Source organism: Marmota monax, unplaced genomic scaffold (genome assembly GCF_021218885.2).
Source record: "Marmota monax isolate L192 unplaced genomic scaffold, Marmota_monax_Labrador192_F-V1.1 WCK01_AAM20220418_F8-fsc00036, whole genome shotgun sequence".
NCBI classification, from domain to species: Eukaryota; Metazoa; Chordata; class Mammalia; order Rodentia; family Sciuridae; genus Marmota; species Marmota monax.
Window position 1 is genome coordinate 4,015,360 of NW_026694491.1, and position 18,511 is coordinate 4,033,870.

Here is an 18,511-nt window from a genome sequence, read left to right on the forward strand (position 1 = left end):
CATTTTAGGTTTTTGGATTGGGAATGTAATGTGATTGGGCTTGTAATGCTTTTGACGTGCTGTTAAATTCAATTTGTTATTTTTGTTGAGGATTTTTGCCTTTCTTTACAAGGGTTATGACCTGTAGCTTTCTTTTCTTGTAGAATCTGTCTAGCTTTGATATCAGGGTATTGCTGGCATTATAGAATGAAGTGTTCTCTCCAATTTTTTGGAATAGTTTGAGGGTTTGAATTAATTCTTTAAATATTTGTTAGAATACCAGTGAAGTGATCTGGTTCTAGGCTTTTCTTTATTGGGGCATTCTGCTAATGATATAATCCCCTTTCTTATAATAGTTCTTTTCAGATGTTTATCTCTTCTTCAATCAGTTTTGGTAGTTTGTGTGTTTCTAGGAATTTATCCATTTTATCTTTGTTATTCAAACTTGTTGGTATACAGTTGTTCATGGTATTCTCCCCTCATTCTTTTATTTCTGTACATTAAGCAGTAATGTGTCTCTTTCATTTCTAATTTTAGTAATTTGAATCTTTTTTCCCCATCGGTCCAATTTAGTTTTATCACTTTTGTTGATCTAATAAAAAGAACCAACTTTTGGTTTTGTTGACTCTCTCTTCTTTATCAGTACTTTTTTAAAAATTTGTAAAATATATAGTGGTTTAGTTAGATGGTTTTAAAAGATTTTACTGTGGAATTCAGCATAACTGCAACAAACATCCAATGTCATCTTAACAGGAATCATCTTATTGCTAGTCAATGGCTTTGGAAGAATCTGTACTATTTTATATTCCCAGTAATAATATATAAGGATTTCAGTTTCTCTTCATCCTCAGTAATGCTTCCCAGTATTTTATCAGCTGTTGCTGCTGTGTTTGTACTAAGGATTCTAAGTACTTGATAACAGTTTTAAAATCCCTCTCTCATTCTTTCTCAAATCTGTTTTAGAGATCTGTTCAAAATCTCTTTCCCCTTGTACTTTTGCCTCCTACTCTCATATTTCATTTTTAGCTTGCTGTGTTTTATCTGCTTTGTTAGCAACCATCATTTTTGCCTCAGTTTCACATTTTTTTCAGCAAAGTAATCTGAGCATCTTACCATTTTTGCCAGCACTGCAATTTGATGGTCAAACATGACTTTCACTGCAGCAACAAGACGAAATAGTCACTAAGTAGTTCTGAAAACATAAAAGTCAGCAAAAGCTTGTTCTTTTCCTCAACCTTTGCAAGCTGAGACAAAGCTCTAGATAAAGCAATATGATCTTCAAAATTACCTAACATGGCAGCACTTTTAGCAATGGCAGCTGTGTTGGCTGAAAGTTATTTTCTCTGACAAACTAAGGCTTCAACACTGGCATGAAGTTTCCTAAGTTGCTGGTCTTGATTCTCTAATTGCCACTGCTTTTCTTCAAACCATGCATCCAATTCATTCATCCTGATTGTCATTTTGTTGACAGCGTTGGCAGCCTAGTTCATCATCCTCAATATTCCTGCTTCACTTAGAGCCTATGTATTAACTGCTCTGGACAGCTCTAAACTTTCCAAGAAGTACCTTAAATCAGGATCCTGTAGTAAAGTTCGATGTTTTACTTTGAAGATACCATTCTAGAGCTGCTCTCCATTTTTCTGCAGACTCTGTGGATGATGAATCTTCATCATATACTTTAACCTTGATCATACCTACTATGTTCTTCTCCAGAGTAGGTGGCACAATGTAAACAACATGTAAATACTTTCTTACTAATTTGCTATGCAAACCAAGAAAGTCACTGACTCTTCTTTTAATTGAAAATTCACTCTTACTAACATGGAAAGAGAAGTCTTTGTTGTTACTCTATATGCCATATAAGCATTTATGCCATCACCAACTTTCTCTGGATCTGACACACCCGGTATCTATATCAAAAATATGTCCATTTGCTGCTGCTTCAATCTCCTCCCAGGCTCTATTGAGATCACAGGAGCAGACATACCCTTTGATTCAATTCTAGGAGCAATGAGTGTAGTAGGGGTGACAGGTGTGACTGCATGAGAAGAGGATAGTTTCCCTTTCTCGATTGTCCAAAGAAACTTCTTCTATGGCTTCTATAAAAAGATCTAATGGGGCTGAGGTTGTGGCTCAGCAGTAGAACGCTTGCCTAGCATATGCAGAGTCCTGGGTTCAATCCTCAGCACCACATAAAAATAAATAAACAAAATAAAGGTATTTGTCCATCTACAATTAAAAACATATATATATATATATATATGTTTTTAATTGTATTTTTAAAAAAAAAAAAAAAAAGATCTTCTCTGTCATCATCTAGTATAACTTCTTCAGGTTTTGGGCTGTTGGAGTTTACCCTAATATCTTCTGCAGGAAGACTAGCTGGTTTTGGAGATGATGGGCTTGACTCTAGCAGGGAGACAGTGCTGGTGAACAAGTCTTCTCCATCCTCCAGCTCAAAGTCAGTGGGTTTCCTGACTTAAACTGCCTTTATTAATACTCTTTATTATTTTCTTCCTTCTGCTAGCTTTGGGTTTAGTTTTTTCTTTTTCTTTGAAATGTACAGTTAGGTGGTTGATTTGATGTTTTTCTCTTTGAGTGTAGATATTTGAAGCTATAATTTTCCTCCCACCACTGTTTTCAGACTATTCCATAGGTATAAATACATTGTGGGTTTTTTTTTATTTGACCAAAAGAATTTTCTCATATCTGCTATGATTTCTTCTATAACTCCTGGTTAAGAGTATGTTGCTTAATTTCCATGTATTTGTGAGTTTTCCTTTTTCTTCTTTATTGATTTCTAGTTTTATTCCATTGTGACAGGAAAGACATTTGCATGATTTCAATTTTTCAAAAATATATATTCATTTTGTGACCTAACATGGTATATGTTCTGGAGAATATTTTGTATGAACTTAAGAAGAGTGTCTCATTCTGAGAAAAGTGTTGTTGGGTAGAATGGGTTTTTTTTAATTTTTATTTTTGGTTGTTCAAAACATTACATAGTTCTTGACATATCATATTTCACACTTTGATTCAAGTGGGTTATGAACTCCCATTTTTACCCCGTATACAGATTGCAGAATCACATCGGTTACACATCCACTGTTTTACATATTGCCATACGGGTAGAATGTTTTGTACATGTCTCTTTTGATTAATAGTGTTCAGTTTGTCTGTTTATTTATTGATCTTCTACATGGCTATTCTACCCATTATTGAAAGTGGACTATTGAAATATCCAACTATTATATAACTATTTCTCCTTTCATGTCTGTCAGTGTTTACTTCATATATTTTGGGGTTATGATATTGGGTGCACATATGTTCATAGTTCTCTATCTTCTTAATACATCGAACCTTTATCAATACATAAGGTCCTTCATCTTCTGTAATTTTTCTTAGTCCATTTTTTTTCTGACAAAAATATGGCCACCCTATTCCACTTTTGGTTACTATTTGGTTGGAATATCTTGTTCTGTTCTTTTACTTTCGACCTCTTTGTGTGTGTTTGTATCTAAAGTGAGTCTCTTGTGCATAGTGTATTGATGCACTATTTTTTAATCATCCTTACAATCTTTGCATTTTAATCGGAGACTGTGAAATTTACATTTAAATAATTACTGATAAGGAAGGACTTAGTTTTGCCAATTAGCTATTTATTTTGTCTCAGATGGCTTTGGTGCTTTGAATCCTCTGATACTACCTTGTTTTGCAGTTAGTTTTTTGTTTTGTTTTGTTTTGTTTTGTTTTTTTGTAGTGTACCATTTTGGTTCTCTGATTCTTTTCTGTATTTTTTAGTTATTTTCAGTTTCCGTGGTTTTAAAAGATTTATCCTTTTATTATTTCTAATGTCACTGGTTCTGTTTTTTAAATATTCTAATCTAGATTCTTAAATGGATTTTCTTTTTCATTGACAAGGTCATGTATATCAAAATGGTAAGAGGCAATAGAAGCTCATTAGCAGGCTGAGAAAATTGTGTTATTGCAATATATATTAGCAAATATATATAGCAAACTTGGAATCTCCAAAGGTTTTAGTGCATTACTTTAGACTTAAGGAACATTACAGTGTTTTCCCCTCTTTTCTATTCAGTTTACATCTGGAACTTACTTTCTAATAGTGAGCTTAGATTCTGGGTTTAGTTAGATAGGAATTTCCTTCAGCATCATTCCTAGCTGAAATCAAAAATTTCCATCACTGATCTAGAAACCACTGAACTCACCATTTTTCTATCAGACTAATACAGAAAGACTGTGACCAAGTTATATAAAGCTGCTTGAATTTTTGATCTTTGATGTTGGGGAAGACTTTTCATTAGTGGCTTCTAAGAGAAATGGGAAAATTAACTTACTGGAAAAAATACATTTCCAGCATGTTACTACTTCAGAGATTATATGTAGGGGCTAGATGTACAGATGTACATTTGTGAGAGGGAGGCAGAGAGATAAATAGGAGGGACTGAGATAGGAATAAAGATGGCTGCTCCCATTGCTTCTTCCACCTTAGCCCTACTGCAGTAGAGATGCATGGACATATCATAAAAATGAACTAAGGAAAGCTTGGCATCTGCCAACAGTCTTGGATGTTTAGAAAAGGATGGCTCCATTGGACTCTGGTTGGAATATAGAATTCGAGTGACTCCAGACTTGGGACTTGTGCAGTACTCTTGAGTCTTTCCTGGAACAGTGCTGATTAAAAGAGCCACAAAAGCTTCAGTCATTTCCCCCAGCTGTATTGACACTAGTTCCATTCATATAGCTTTCATCTTGTTTCCTTCCTTGTATATGTATGCAGCAAAAGTTGTGAAATAATAATTGGCTGATATGTCAAGGGTTGATTTTATGTCTACATCTATCATCTCTGGATGATGTTTGTACGTAGTTTTTCTAGAAACACTGAAAATCAGCAAGAGATTGCTTTGGGCCTGCTCCAGCCACCTTGCTCTTCTACAGACTCCTAGCCAATCACTCCTTCATTACTCTACCATTATCTGGAAGCTCCCTGCTTCCTTTGAATTTATACTGTGTTGCTACTAATTCTACATTATTATCTCATGTGATGATGATTTATAGGCTGTTCTCTGTAAAGGTAAATCCAACAGTTTTTTGTGTTCCTAAAATGTTTCTTCTCTCACCTGTTCTTTAACCTTTCTCTTTTCTCTGCTTGTTCTTTTCTTCTGTCCTTCTCTTGGCCACTCTCTCATTCTTCAGGTCTCAATCTGATTATTTCTTCCGGAAGGCCTTCCCAGACCCATTCCTTATTCTGTCATAGACTGGGTTATTTTATACCCTGCTGTTTTACTACCTTTATTTCCATTAGCCTTCTCATACTTAATCCTGCGTAACACTAATCATATTTTATTTCCCTCACTTAAGTAGTAAGTCCCATGAAGGAAAATATTATGTCTCACTCACCTCTGTCCCTAGTACCTGATACATGTTAGGAAAACAGTAGCATTTGTTGATTGAATGAAGATACACCTACATGAAGAAATCTGTGTTGTAAGTAAAATTTGTCAGTTAAAATTAACTTGGTCTTACCTCCTCTATCTGATATAACCAAAAACAAATACAGCAGTCAAAAATTGGTTAGAATTAGAAGATAAACTTCTTCCTAACAGGCTGAAATATGTGACTTTAGAAACTTAAGAACTAACTCATAATCAACATATTCCTCAGCACACACTCACTGCTGGGAACACAGGACTGGAAATAAAGTCAGTATGGGAGAAGTCTAGGTAGGGCCAGCTTTATAATGACCAATAATCTGCTCTCACAGAAAACAATATATAGCAAATATGTTTAAGATTTATATATGTCAGGTAAGGTTCTGTGCAAAGATGTAGATTGTAAGTTTAAATTCTAGGGCTGGGGATGTGGCTCAAGCGGTAGCGCGCTCGCCTGGCATGCGTGCGGCCCGGGTTCGATCCTCAGCACCACATACAAACAAAGATGTTGTGTCTGCCGAAAACTAAAAAAAAAATAAATATTTAAAAAATAAATAAATAAATAAATAAATAAATTCTTTTGAAGTACGGATGGGTTAAGATCATGGTGTCTGTAATCAAAATGCAAGTTTTGAAATCCAGCCAACTCAGTGTCCCTGAAGCAGTTAGGAAACCACTTTGGGCCTCCCTTTCTTCATCTGCAGAGTGATATATGATAGTAGTTCCCTCCTAGGGTTGTTGGGAGGACGAATTAAGTAAGCCCTGTAAAAAGCTTAGAACAATGCTTGTACATCATAAGTAGCTTATAAATAGTTGCTGACATTAACTGAAATTATATCATCTAGTGAAATAAAAGTAAGTCTTAGGGTAAGTCTTAGGGACCTGACTCATCTGGGAGAGGGTCCCAGATGACCATGGTGTGTGTTCTTCAGTGTGAACCCTGTGGGCAGGGCCATAAAGTCCCAGTTAACCTTAGGGAAGGGAGTGTGCGTGTGGGGGAGAGGTGCCTGTGGATATTTAAACATAAAAGGGCATTTTGTAAATCTGAGTTGAACTATTTTATATATAAACAGGGCTAAACAAATCTGTTCCCTTTTTGAGAAAAGGTACCTGTAACTATTTTCAAATGTTTATTTCTTTGTCAAGTGAATGATTTCCTACTCTACCTAAAGAATATGTTATAAAATGTATAGCTAGGAGTTTTGTGACCCTTTTTGGCACAATAGATATACTAAACGTGTCAGTCTGGGTCTCCCTTAATCTATTATTTTCCCCTGCCTCTCCTTCCCTGCATGCACACCAGTCTTCCCATATCAGACACAGATGGAGACATTTTTTAACTCACCCATGAAAACCATAGGTAGGTCAGCCTGGAAGTGAGACTGGGTAGAATAATAACCTCTTTTATCAAACCTAGCAGTTCACATTCTCCTTTATCAAAAAAGTAGTCTAAAAGAAGAACAATGGTTAGGTTTTCTCCCTCCTTCATCACTTTTTCCTTCTCAATACAGAGCAATTAGTGGAATTTAAGATTTAAAAGATCAAGGGACCATTTTTCAAACCCATTCCACTCTCCCAAATTCAACCTCAATAATTATATATACTTCTTTATGTAACTGTGTTTAAAGTATTTTTTTTAAATCTTTTTTTTTTTTTTTTTTAAGAGAGAGTGAGGGAGGGAGAGAGAGAGAGAGAAAATTTTAATATTTATTTTTTGGTTTTCGGCGGACACAACATCTTCATTTGTATGTGGTGCTGAGGATCGAACCTGGGCCGCACGCATGCCAGGCGAGCGCGCTACCGCTTGAGCCACATCCCCAGCCCCTTAAAGTATTTTTTGATGTGCCATATTTAAGGGTAGGTAACAAGATAGATTTACCAACTTGCTTCCATATGGAAAAATTGAAGTTTGGATTGTTGCAAGTAAATGAAAGAAAACCAACCCACTACCTCTGAATACCTTTTATCACAAAGTATTTATTCAACAAAAATAATATTACAGTAAAAATGATACATATATGAAAGTGAATATTTGCAATCATAGAAAAGATGTGTACAAAGAGACTAATGTTCAGGTTGTAATAGTTCTAACAAACTTTAGCCATAGCAGTTTAACACTGATCAAGTAAACATTAAAAAGATGCGGGGGTAGGTAGGTGGGATGGGATTTGCTGTTCTGTGGAAACTGTTTTCTGATAAAGTATTTATTTTACAAACACACACACACAGCATGAGGCAGCACTCTGAGAGTTATTCTTTCATATCTATAGTTCTCCCTGCATTAGAGGATTCTGATCCATCAAAAATTATCTTTCCATTTCTAGTAAATGGATCTAAAGTATAGTTAAACACAGTATTTGGAGCAGGAAAAATACCAGGAATCAGATTTCTGGCCATTTTAATATTTCCAATCAGCATTTAATTTCAAAAGTATGTTAATTTTTTTTCGTTGAAATTATTGCACAATGACTTCTTTTAGTTTCTCTATAAGAATCTTGCATTTTATATATATTATTTTATTCTACAATTTTTTAATGCTGTTTCTTTACTTAACATAGTTTTGGACCAGTTACTTAAAGATAGGCCTTGGGGAAATGAAATTAGAACACCAATTCACTGTTCTACTTTGAATGAGTTTGGTGGCCCCAGGCAACTCTCAGCTTCTCCTGCATACCTGTCCTGATCTAGAAACACATGGAGGAAAGCATTCTCAAAGACCCTTTTAGCTCTTTTAGCTCACACATTTTTCTTTCAGTAATTATCAGTTCCCTGAACCAGCTCCTCTTATTTTAGTAAAGAATTAGCCTATGAGGGAGTAACAGTAGTGTTTATTTGTAGTTTGGAGCCAGTACCATTACTTTATAGTTAGAGGCTCATTGGAGTGATTTAGTTTTTCCCATAAAAGCATATGTCTCCACATAATATAGAGAAGCTCCATTCCAATTGAAAATCTGAATTTCTAACATAATTTCAGTTTTTAAAAATTCAAGAATGTGTTTTCATAAAGTTCATTGTTTAATCTTCACAATCCCTGCCATTTAATGCCTGGTTTGGATCAGCTATTTAGTCACATTTTAAGTTGGTTTCTGTTACTTTTTAGTTAAGGATTACGGTTAACCTAATTTTAAATGGCACTTTCTAGTTCTCTTATCTACTTTGGAACATTCCTGCTTTGTGCATAGGTGTGGTGCCTCTGGAATGGCGCCTACTGATTTTTTTCTTTTTGATAGAACAGAAAATGTTTCTTTTATCACTGTTCTAAACTATACTACACAAAAGAATTTTTGTGTTATATCTTCAGTTAGTTCCACAGTGATGAGATTCCTGAAGAATTTTGTCAAGTTTTCTTCCATTCTCACCATAAAAAGTAAAATACAAAGCAGTTGATCCTATGTCTCAGTTTCCACAAGCAATGCCTTCAATACCTATAGTACTGTATTTGTGTTATAGTACATTTTTTGATCCATCAAAAATTGTGAATATCTGTCCTTATTTTACAGAATTGTTTCATTGTTGTTTAAGTTGGCATCAGTGAGCTGCTTTCAAAATGTTAATTAGGTTCCAGGTATTTAGAGAAACCCTAACTCCTATTGATAGAGTAAATATATCGTGTGGATGTGATTTTTCTCTTGGAAGAACCAGGACTAATCTTTTGAAATAAGAACACGCTAACCTAAGAAATACTATAGTAGTTTAGATGATATGGACTGGTAACTTTTTCCATTTCAGATTTTTGTTAGGGAGGAGAAAAGACATTATGGACATCTAAGAGGCTTCAAAGTTTAAAAAATGCACTTTAGAACATTTTCTTTTATGAATGTTTATTGTCTAAATATGGCTTAGTTTATTTTTATAAAAATGTTACTTGGACATTACATTTACTGAATTTCAATTCAAAGATTCTAAGGCAATTCTCATACAACTGAAAGCAAAAAGGAAAAAGTGATACGAATATGCTTTCATATTTTTGCCTACTTATGAAAAATAATGAAATTCTACTAAAGAGCTGTTTGATACTAATTTTTGTCTTTCAAACATTTTCTCTTAATACTAAAAAATATATAAATCATTTACATAAAACTAAATGCAAAGGAAGGCACAGCTGGTTATAGTGTGTATATAAGCACAGTTCAGCATATGCAGAATTAAGGAGAAAAAAGGTTCACATCCTTATTAATTATATTGAAAACATTAAGTTCTTCACTGTCAACAGTGCTCAACACTTAAGAGCTAAGAGGATATAAAAACAAAAACATTAAAATTCACTTAATGCAAAACAGATTTCCATATATACTTGAATATATAAAAAAGTTTTTTAAAATGCTAACATAAATGTAGACTATCCATGATATGAAAAGTGCAAACCAAATTAACAGAGGGTTTCACGAAGTCCTTCTCATGACACAGGTAAACTAGCCCATGGGGACAAATTTGATCAGTTAATGAGTTCTTAATTGTAGCCAGACATCATCAGGATTTCTGAGAGCTTGAAGAAAGCAGTACTGGAGAAGCAGCTCTGTCCAGACTGGGGATTGGCACTGGCATGTGGCTGTTAAGCAGTGTGGGGAACTGCAGGGCACAAAAAAAATTGAATAATTATTACATATCACCAGGAAAAACTTGGGTTCCTTATATTCCCAAACAGACCACAGTAGTTCATTTCTCTCATCACCCCTGTAATGGAGCAGTTGCCAATCTATTTTATAGAATAATTTAAAGATGACAATTGCAAGATTACCTAGAACAAAGAAGAATAAGGCCCAGAAAACGATAGGCTACTAGAAAAAAGTACATAAAACAGACTCTTTGTAAAAAATCAGTAATTTCTAATAATACACTTTGGAATTTGTCATGTGCTTTTCAGAGTACTACGAAGATGTTTCTCAGTAACTTAAAAATATTTACCTTGAAAGATTTAGAAGAAGTATAGAGTTGGAAAAGTGTTTTCTTTGATAAATAATATCAAACTTAATTTCTGTACTGCTAAGCAACTAAGATGATAAATAGCAGGGTAAAGGTATATGTTGTGACAAGTGTCAGGTCTGAAGCAAATGCATCATCTATGCTTCCAAATGAACAAGCAGACGAGAAGGCCTCCAATACTTGACTGTCTGCACCTAGATATTTTATTGCCTAGGATGATATGTGTCAAAATGATTTCCTATACTTCCTTGAAGCTTAATTCCTATTTAGTCCAGAGTAAGTTTAAATATTAAACTTCAAAACTGAATGTCAAACTACAGAGCCTGGCACCTGTTGGAAGAACAACAAATATTTGTAGAACAAGTAAATATATTTTTGCAATGTTCATACTATTTTGGTAACTTATTTACGTCTGTGCCTTCTTGCTTATCAAGGGTTGTCATTTCATTTGATACCTAGGGGCTATGAAGTAAGTTTTGTTATCTCCATTTTACAAATGAGAAAACAGTTAAAGTTCTGATTACCTAAAGGTCACAACTAATAAGCAGCACCACCTAATTTTAAGCCCTGACTGGAATTTTTCTGTACTAAATTGCCCAACTTCTTATTTTGGCAGGGGTTAGGGTATGTCTAATTACTGTTTCAGTTTCTTTGATGGTTATTGGTATATTCACGGTTCTGTTTCTTTCCTGGTACTTTGGAATTTTAATTTTTTCTAAAATGTTTTCCACTTCAATTGTGTTTTCAAATGCTATACATATATTTATACTCATATTTACGCTCCTAACCAAACCACTGTTGTCATTGACTTGGAGTGAACACCAGAAGGAGAGCAGGTCTTAAATTTTTATTGTTAGTGTTTTTTTAATCTTATGTTTGGGGTTTTTTTTCCATCCTGTTGATATTTTCAAAAGAATCCCCTGTAGTTTTATTAGTCTTCTCTGTTATTTTAAAAAAGAGCTCTGATTTCTCCCCCTCTTATTTCTGTACACTCAGTTGTCACAGTTCTCAGTTAGCCTGGTTTTATATCCGTGTGTTTCTTAGTCATTTTTATTGGCTCTTTCCTACTACAGAAGTACAAGTTACAGTGAATACTGCAGAGATCCTACTGGTGGTCCAGAAAGTAGCTAATGTCAGGGACACATGTCTGGCAGAAGCCACCAACAAAACTCGAGCCCAGTGCTCTAGATCTGGACCCAATTTGTCCCTGGATTTTTATTTCCTTCCATTCCCTGTCCTTTAGCATTTAATCTACAGAATAGGAATGAACAGGTCAACCCTATAGAGTCAGAAGGATGTTTAGCATGGCTGGCCTGAGATAACCTGGGGCAGCTTTAAGGAACCAAAAGGAAAATGTGCTTGATAGAAAGGCAGACCAGGTCCTGACTGAGAACAGGATATATGTTGTGGGGGTGAGGAGGGATCACTGTCCTTTTTAAGTTGCAGCATATACCAAACTTCTGTCTGCCATACTTGGATTTGATGACCATTTCCATTTTAGATGTCCCCAGCCAATGCTGCTTTTCCAAGAAAGCTGTTCTTCTCTGGTGCTCTAAGTTAGTGAAAGTAGTGGTTAGGGATACAAACTAAATTTGGACCAGGGTTCTGCTACTTGTCAGTGTGTGATCTTGGATAAACTGAGCAATGTCTCTGCCTTAGTTTTCTCATCTTTAAAAATAGAACTACTGATGGCATTAAATGAGAAGCCATGAAGAGTGGCCCAGAATGTCTGACACACAGTTAGCTGTTATTATTAAAGATTTTCAATCTTGTTATCACTTAATCATTTTACCTCTTCCTCATATTTACTACCTACTTACTCCTAAAACCAAACTCAAGGTCTTCTCAATCTTGCCTCTGAAATGTCTTCCAAATTGATTCCTACGTCCACCCTTCTGTTCTAAAAGATGACTGTCTCTTTAGTATTTGAAGTAGAGAATAATTTTCTAGTGTTTGAAGTAGAGAATAATTTTCTCCTATCTTCCTGGTCTTTCCACTTTCTCTTGAATTCTTCCTTCACATGGATATCATACCTAACAGTGTAACAACGGATTCAAAAGGTGGAACTATTGAAGCCCACACCTCCTTTTCACACCTCATCTATCATCGGGTCTCCTCCTGAGAATACTTTCCATATCCAAACCCAGGAGATCTATTAAGTTCTAAACTATGCTTTGCTCTTTATCAAAATCCTGTCCCTTCTCCCAGCTCAGCTCAGGCAGCACTTCTTCCTCAGAGTCTGTCCAGTCCCTGGATGCAAAGAACAACTCAGTCCCTCAGTCCCTGAAGCACTTTGTTTACTTTCCTGTTATTCGTACGTTGTATAGCTCTTTCAGCCCCTGCTGCAGAACGTTGCAAATATTTACTGGGTTAGATTTATTGAACAAAAATTTCAGCACACAGTCTCAAATGAAAATTTTAACTGGCTCCACTTGGTTTCAACATGTATCCATACCTACTGGGTACATTTCAAATTTGATAAAAATCTGTTTGAAAAGCTGGAGTAGAACAGAAAAGTAAGTTCAAAATGCCAAACTATCCAACTGAAAGACATTTCACTTTATTTGTAAATCTGCATCCTTGACATTCAACACTTAGCACAGTGTCTTTGGCATCTTGTCTCTTCACTGAAGTATTTCTAAGTTAGAAGCATACCTCTTCCAGAATGGCTAGTGTCTTTTCTTCTCCTTTGAAATTATTTAATATCTGCTATAATGATTGTACATGAATGAACAGTGAGTGTACAGAATGATCGTGTGCAGAAACTCCTCAGCTCTGCCAGCTATCAGGATTCCAGCCTACCTTTGCAAAAATCACAACAGGAAACCTGCTAGCATCACTTGAGTTTGTTGTAGGCTAAGTCTGTTTTTTTTTTCCTTTGCCAATACGTTAATAGCGTACATGAAAGAGAAGAGGTTGGTTATTTTGAAAAGAGATGATTTTCATTAGTTTAAAAGAGACTTAATCATAATCTGAATGCTGAAAATTTATCATTTGTAATATCTAGTTTCAGAAAATCTTCCTCTTACCATGTTTTGTTTACCATTTTAAAAATTGCTACATTCGACTACTCTTTTCATTTGAAGAATAATATTTTTAAAAGTACAAAATTGTTTTCCCTTAGTTTCATGGATCCAACCAAAAACAGAGGGCCCAAGGCCATATAACCCATCCCATTCAAACTGGAATGTGTTTTTTCAGGGCTGCCTTTTGAATGGCACCAAGAGAAAAAAACTGGTCTATTTGGTGAAATTAAAATCGAAACTCATAGGCAAGTAGCCTTTAAATGCATTAACTAAGCCAGATGCAGTGGGACTTGGTTGTAATCCCAGTAACTCAGGGCTGAGGCAAGAGGATCACAAGTTCGAGGCCAGCCTCAGCAACTTAATAAGACCCTGTCTCAAAATAAAAAGGTCTGAGTGGGCGTGGTAGCTCTCTTTAGCTCACCATTCTTCCAGTGAGACCCTAAATCTCATCTTGTACATTATGCTTCTGACACAGAGAAGGTACTTGGCATATATTAATTTTGACAAGCAAAATGACCAACTCAAAAGATATAGAGACTTGATCATTTTAACACTTATCTTTTGTTGACATTTCTTTATGAGTTTTTTAGCATCTTTTCATTTAGACAGTCACTGATAATTACTGACATCATTTGTAAACCAAGCAACATGCTAGATGCTGGGAGACACCATAGGGAACAGGATACAGTTCAGTCTTGATGGCATCAGTCTACTGAAGTTTGCCAGATTAACAGGCAAAATGCTAAGTGCTAAATGCAGTGGGAATGAGAGACCTGCAAACTAGTTTGCCACGAACCACACTGGGGACACAGGATGCTGTGTGGATGAGACAAGGCTAGAATTAGGTAGAGGGAGTTTGCACTGTGTTTATCCCTGCTTCATTCCTGTTCCTAGGATCTGTCCTACCTATACACACATATACAAACAATAACAACTTGAGTGGGTAAATATCAAAGAAAAAAAATCACTAATATCCACATGATAGTGATACTACTGCAAGATTCTAGCATGTAAGTGAATAATAAATATGTTTTCTGAATCCAGAGAGTTCTACAAGATAAAGCAACTAAGTCTTCATTGTTTTTTTAACCCAATGCCCTGGATACTTTTTTTTTTTTTAATAACAGAATAAGAAGAGCTTGATTATGATTCAGAAGTATTCAGGTAACTTTTCTACCCCAGTAAGGAGAAACTGCTATTTTTAGTTTTCAGTTTATTTCAAGTAAATCAGTACATTGAGTAACTGGATTATCACTTTGAGGTCTTTTATTAATTTTTTTTTAAATTTTATACTTTCCTAAAAAATTTACAGTTTTCATAGTCAAAATTAAAATTTGCAAAACCCTTAAAGAACTAACTGTTGCATTTATGGACAGCTGACCTACATACACCATTTCTGCTTCAATAAAAATGTCTGCCTCTTAAAGAGTATGTAGCCCTGTCCCTATGAACACCCTTACAACTGAACATATTAACCAAATGTTAGGCAGAAACCACCATCTTAAGCCTCTGCAGGACTGAGAGAAAGGATATCCCTTAGAAGTTCTGTTTAAAAGTTCAGTTCCAAATGCTCACCTGGAACAGCGTGTTTGGCCCTTGCAGCCTGGCAGGACTCAGTGGAGCGACTGGACTAAGGCTGCTCCAGAAATGTATGCTGGAGAGCAGTGGACTCGGGGTCAGAAGCAATCCATTTGGTGTCTGGGAAATAAAACAAATAGTCAGTTCTTGGTAGAGGTTCACCTGACTCTAGCTGTGATCAACAGAGCAGCACAGTGGTTAGGTTCACTCCCATGGCCAAGAAGCAAACCTCGCCATCTTGAGAAAGCTAGGCAAGTTTATTTCTGCAAGGCGGTTTAAATTTTCTTCAATGCTAATTTTATTAGCAATTTATAGAGGAAAAGAGGTATTGACATTCTGGTGGAAAACTCAAGTTTGTAGCAACTTTTGTCCAAAAGGTCTTTTCAACTTGCTCCTCTCCTAAATTAAAGAAAATTTAGTATACAGGCAAAATAGGACCCCAGGAAGGGGCTTGATTTTTTTATTTACAATGGAAACTCTACTTAGGTCACAAACACACGAGGGCACACATACACATTTTAAAATTATTTCTTCACACCTTGCATTATTGACCAGCCCTTTAATAGATTCTGCTGTTAAAATACCCTACTGCAGCTTCTTAACAAGCTCTCAGCTGGGTGTTCCAGATTTTACTCTGGAAGTGGGATTGGTGAGAATTCATTACCCTGGCAATGGTGAGGGGTGTATGGGGGCAATTCTTGTCAGGTTGGATGCAGACCCAAAACTCCTAAAGAGTGCCATGCTGGCATTTGCTTTCACACAGGCAGCAGGAGTCCTGGCCCACAAGCCAGAAAGAGGACAAGAAACAGCCTTCCCTGGCTGGTGAATCTGCAGGGCTTTTATTCTCAGCAGAGGCAAACTCCCCAACCCAGGGTGGTTTTGCACCTCTGGTGACTAGAAGTCCCTCTGTGGATCTGTGGTGTCAATACGGTGCTTTGTGTGAGAACCATAGCAAAGGCGCCAGCATTTCAGACTGCATCATGCTGGATGCTAACGTGTTATTTTTCCCTAGAATTGGCCTCAGCAGCTTCATTAATTATCAAGAGCTTAAACCTGAATTGAAAGGTCTGCTCTGTTCAGTGGAATAGAGACAAATATCTAAAGGTCTTCAAACCATGAAGTGCTGAAAGGTAAACAAGTTTATACCAAATTATTTGACTCTGGCATTTCCTACATATTCAATGACCTATGAGGTTACTAGGATAAATACATGTTTTGAATAAGCTCTTCATTTGTTTTAGTCAAGGCAATTTTGCAAGTATGCCAGGACCATCTGGCCTAACTGTTGAGAATTAACAGCTCAGCATGAGCTCTGCCTGGGTTCCAATCTCAGAACCATACTTACCAGCTAGGAAACCTCAGGCAAGCTACCTAACCTCTGTGCCTCAATTTCCATATCTGTAAAATGGGGAGAATAAAAATTAGCTATATTACAGGGTTGCTGGGAAGATTAAATAGGATAATCCATACAAGCCCTTAGTATGTTCCTGGCACCCAGGAATGTTAAATAAGTTTTAAAGACTACAGTCACACCCAGTGTTTAGTAAACGTGTTTGAATAAATAAACGAATCAGTAATTAAAAGTCCGCCTTACTAAATGTGTGTCATCTATTTATGGGTGAAATTCTCAACTGTATATTGAGAAGTACTCAATGCTCTGAAACAGATGGACAAAACTGAGTCAGCCGTGCTTTCAGCTCAAATCCCCAGGCTCAGGTGACCAGAGAACTGGTATTTGCATGTTACTTCAGAGCCATGTTCTAACCACAGCATGTTATATTAACTTTTAATAACCAGAGTGTTTGGGGCCTCCTGGTTTATTCATCAGTGAAGGTTTCTCAAAGTCTAAAAATAAAGACATTCTTCAGCCTGGCACGGTGTCACACATGCCTGTAATCTTGGCAACCCTGGAAGCTAAAGTAGGAGGACTGCAAGTTCAAAGCCAGCCTCTGAAATTTAGCAGGGCCCTAAACAATAGTGAGACTCTGTCTCAATAATAATAATAATGAGTAAGGGATGAAGCTCAGTGGTAAAGTGCTCCTGGGTTCAATGCCTGGTACCAAAACAAAAAACAAAGACAAGTTTTTAAAACCACAGAACAGCTACCTTTCTCTCAAACAAGACCAGAAATACACACCTATTGTTTTCAATCCTCTAGGTGATACTTAAGATTTAGAATTTAGAGGGCCGGGGTTGTGGTTAGTTGGTAGAGCACTTGCCTAGGCTGTGTGAGGCACTGGATTCAATCCTCAGCACCACATAAAAATAAATAAAATGAAGGTTTTGTGTCCATCAACAACTAAAAATATTTTTTAAAAAAGATTTTGAATTTAGATTTCCATAACCTAAAATTGGCACCCATAACTGTCTGGATGTAAAGTGTTTGGACATTGGTTTCCAAGGGATACATACATCAGAATCTCCTGCCTTGTTTAATATGTTTGAAATGCCTTCTATAATGTATGCAAATAAACATGGTGAAATGACATCACCCACTCCTCTCCCACACATCCCTGTTCTCCCTAAAGACCGTGTGGCCTTAGAGAGCTGTTGGTTTGGTTATTTTTTAAAGGAAAGGTCCTATAAATCCTGTTCCGAGTTATCTCTGGAACAGTGTGAGCTTTTATAATCTCTCTCTCTCTGTTTGTGAAGCCAGGCAGGCAAGGCTGACCTAGGGAAGGTGGTAAAGAAAGTAGCCACAGGCAAAACCCATGCTTTCTCTTCCTCTGCCTGGAATGCCTTTATTTTAACAAGTGGCCACAGGGAGCTCCTGATCCTGGAGGCTGCCAGGGAAGGAAGCGACTGGGCATTCATTTACAAGGGGAAGGACCCTGCCACCAGATCTCATTATTCATCTTCTCCACTCAGTTCTTCTAGTTAATACTGAGTCAACTAAAAAGCCCACATATTCTCCAAAACAAGGTGAGTTGGCCTTGTCCAGACTTGCCCACAGCCCTTTGCCTGAGTCATGCCCTCCAGTGCCCTTTTCTACTCCTCCCTCCCTTTGCCCATCAAAATGCCACTTCCTCAAAGGAGACTTTCCTCATCTTCCCTCAACCAGATGGGCTTTCTCTCTCATTGTATCTTTAGAACACTGTGTAACCAATTTTTTCCCTTAACATTTAGCATGTTCTGCCTCATGGTAACTTGCATATCTTTCTGCTACCACTTTCTGTAGTCCTTAAAAGGTATTTGCTCATTGTTATTCCTCCTGTAGTACTCAGACCCTCAATATTTGATAGGCTGAAGCCATCTGCAACTCTGGGTGTGTCCCATCCTGTGCCCTCACTCATCACTGTCACCTCCATTTGCAATGCCCTTGTTCAAACATGAACTCATCTTCTTTCCACATCCAGTGCTTCTTAAAACTCATCATTTTCTGTCAGTCATACCATTTATCCCCTCCATGAACACTGGCTGAGAGGGCAAGTATGTTTCAGGAGCCAGCAACAAGGTTGCTATACTCATGGCTCTGCCCACCACCCCAGGTCCCTGTTGCCAAGATGCATAATACTGTGGCCTCTGGAGCCTTCTAGAATTCACACTTCTGGGGAG

The 18,511-nt window shown here is 36.7% G+C and overlaps 1 protein-coding gene and 1 pseudogene across 1 annotated transcript in view; both read right to left on the reverse strand.

The window, feature by feature from the left end:
* Nucleotides 1-664: 664 nt before the first annotated feature.
* On the reverse strand, nt 665-4,703 carry LOC124075715 (sorting nexin-2-like; annotated as a pseudogene).
* A 2,683-nt stretch (nt 4,704-7,386) lies between these two features.
* Elk3 (ETS transcription factor ELK3) overlaps nt 7,387-18,511 on the reverse strand; it is a 64,379-nt gene continuing 53,254 nt past the window's right edge. The window contains exons 4-5 of the mRNA XM_046419282.2: nt 14,954-15,076; nt 7,387-9,998 (exon numbers count right to left, since the gene is read on the reverse strand). Coding sequence (XP_046275238.1) covers nt 9,900-9,998; nt 14,954-15,076 — 222 coding nt within the window. The 3' untranslated portion in view covers nt 7,387-9,899. The remainder of the gene's footprint in view (nt 9,999-14,953; nt 15,077-18,511) is intronic.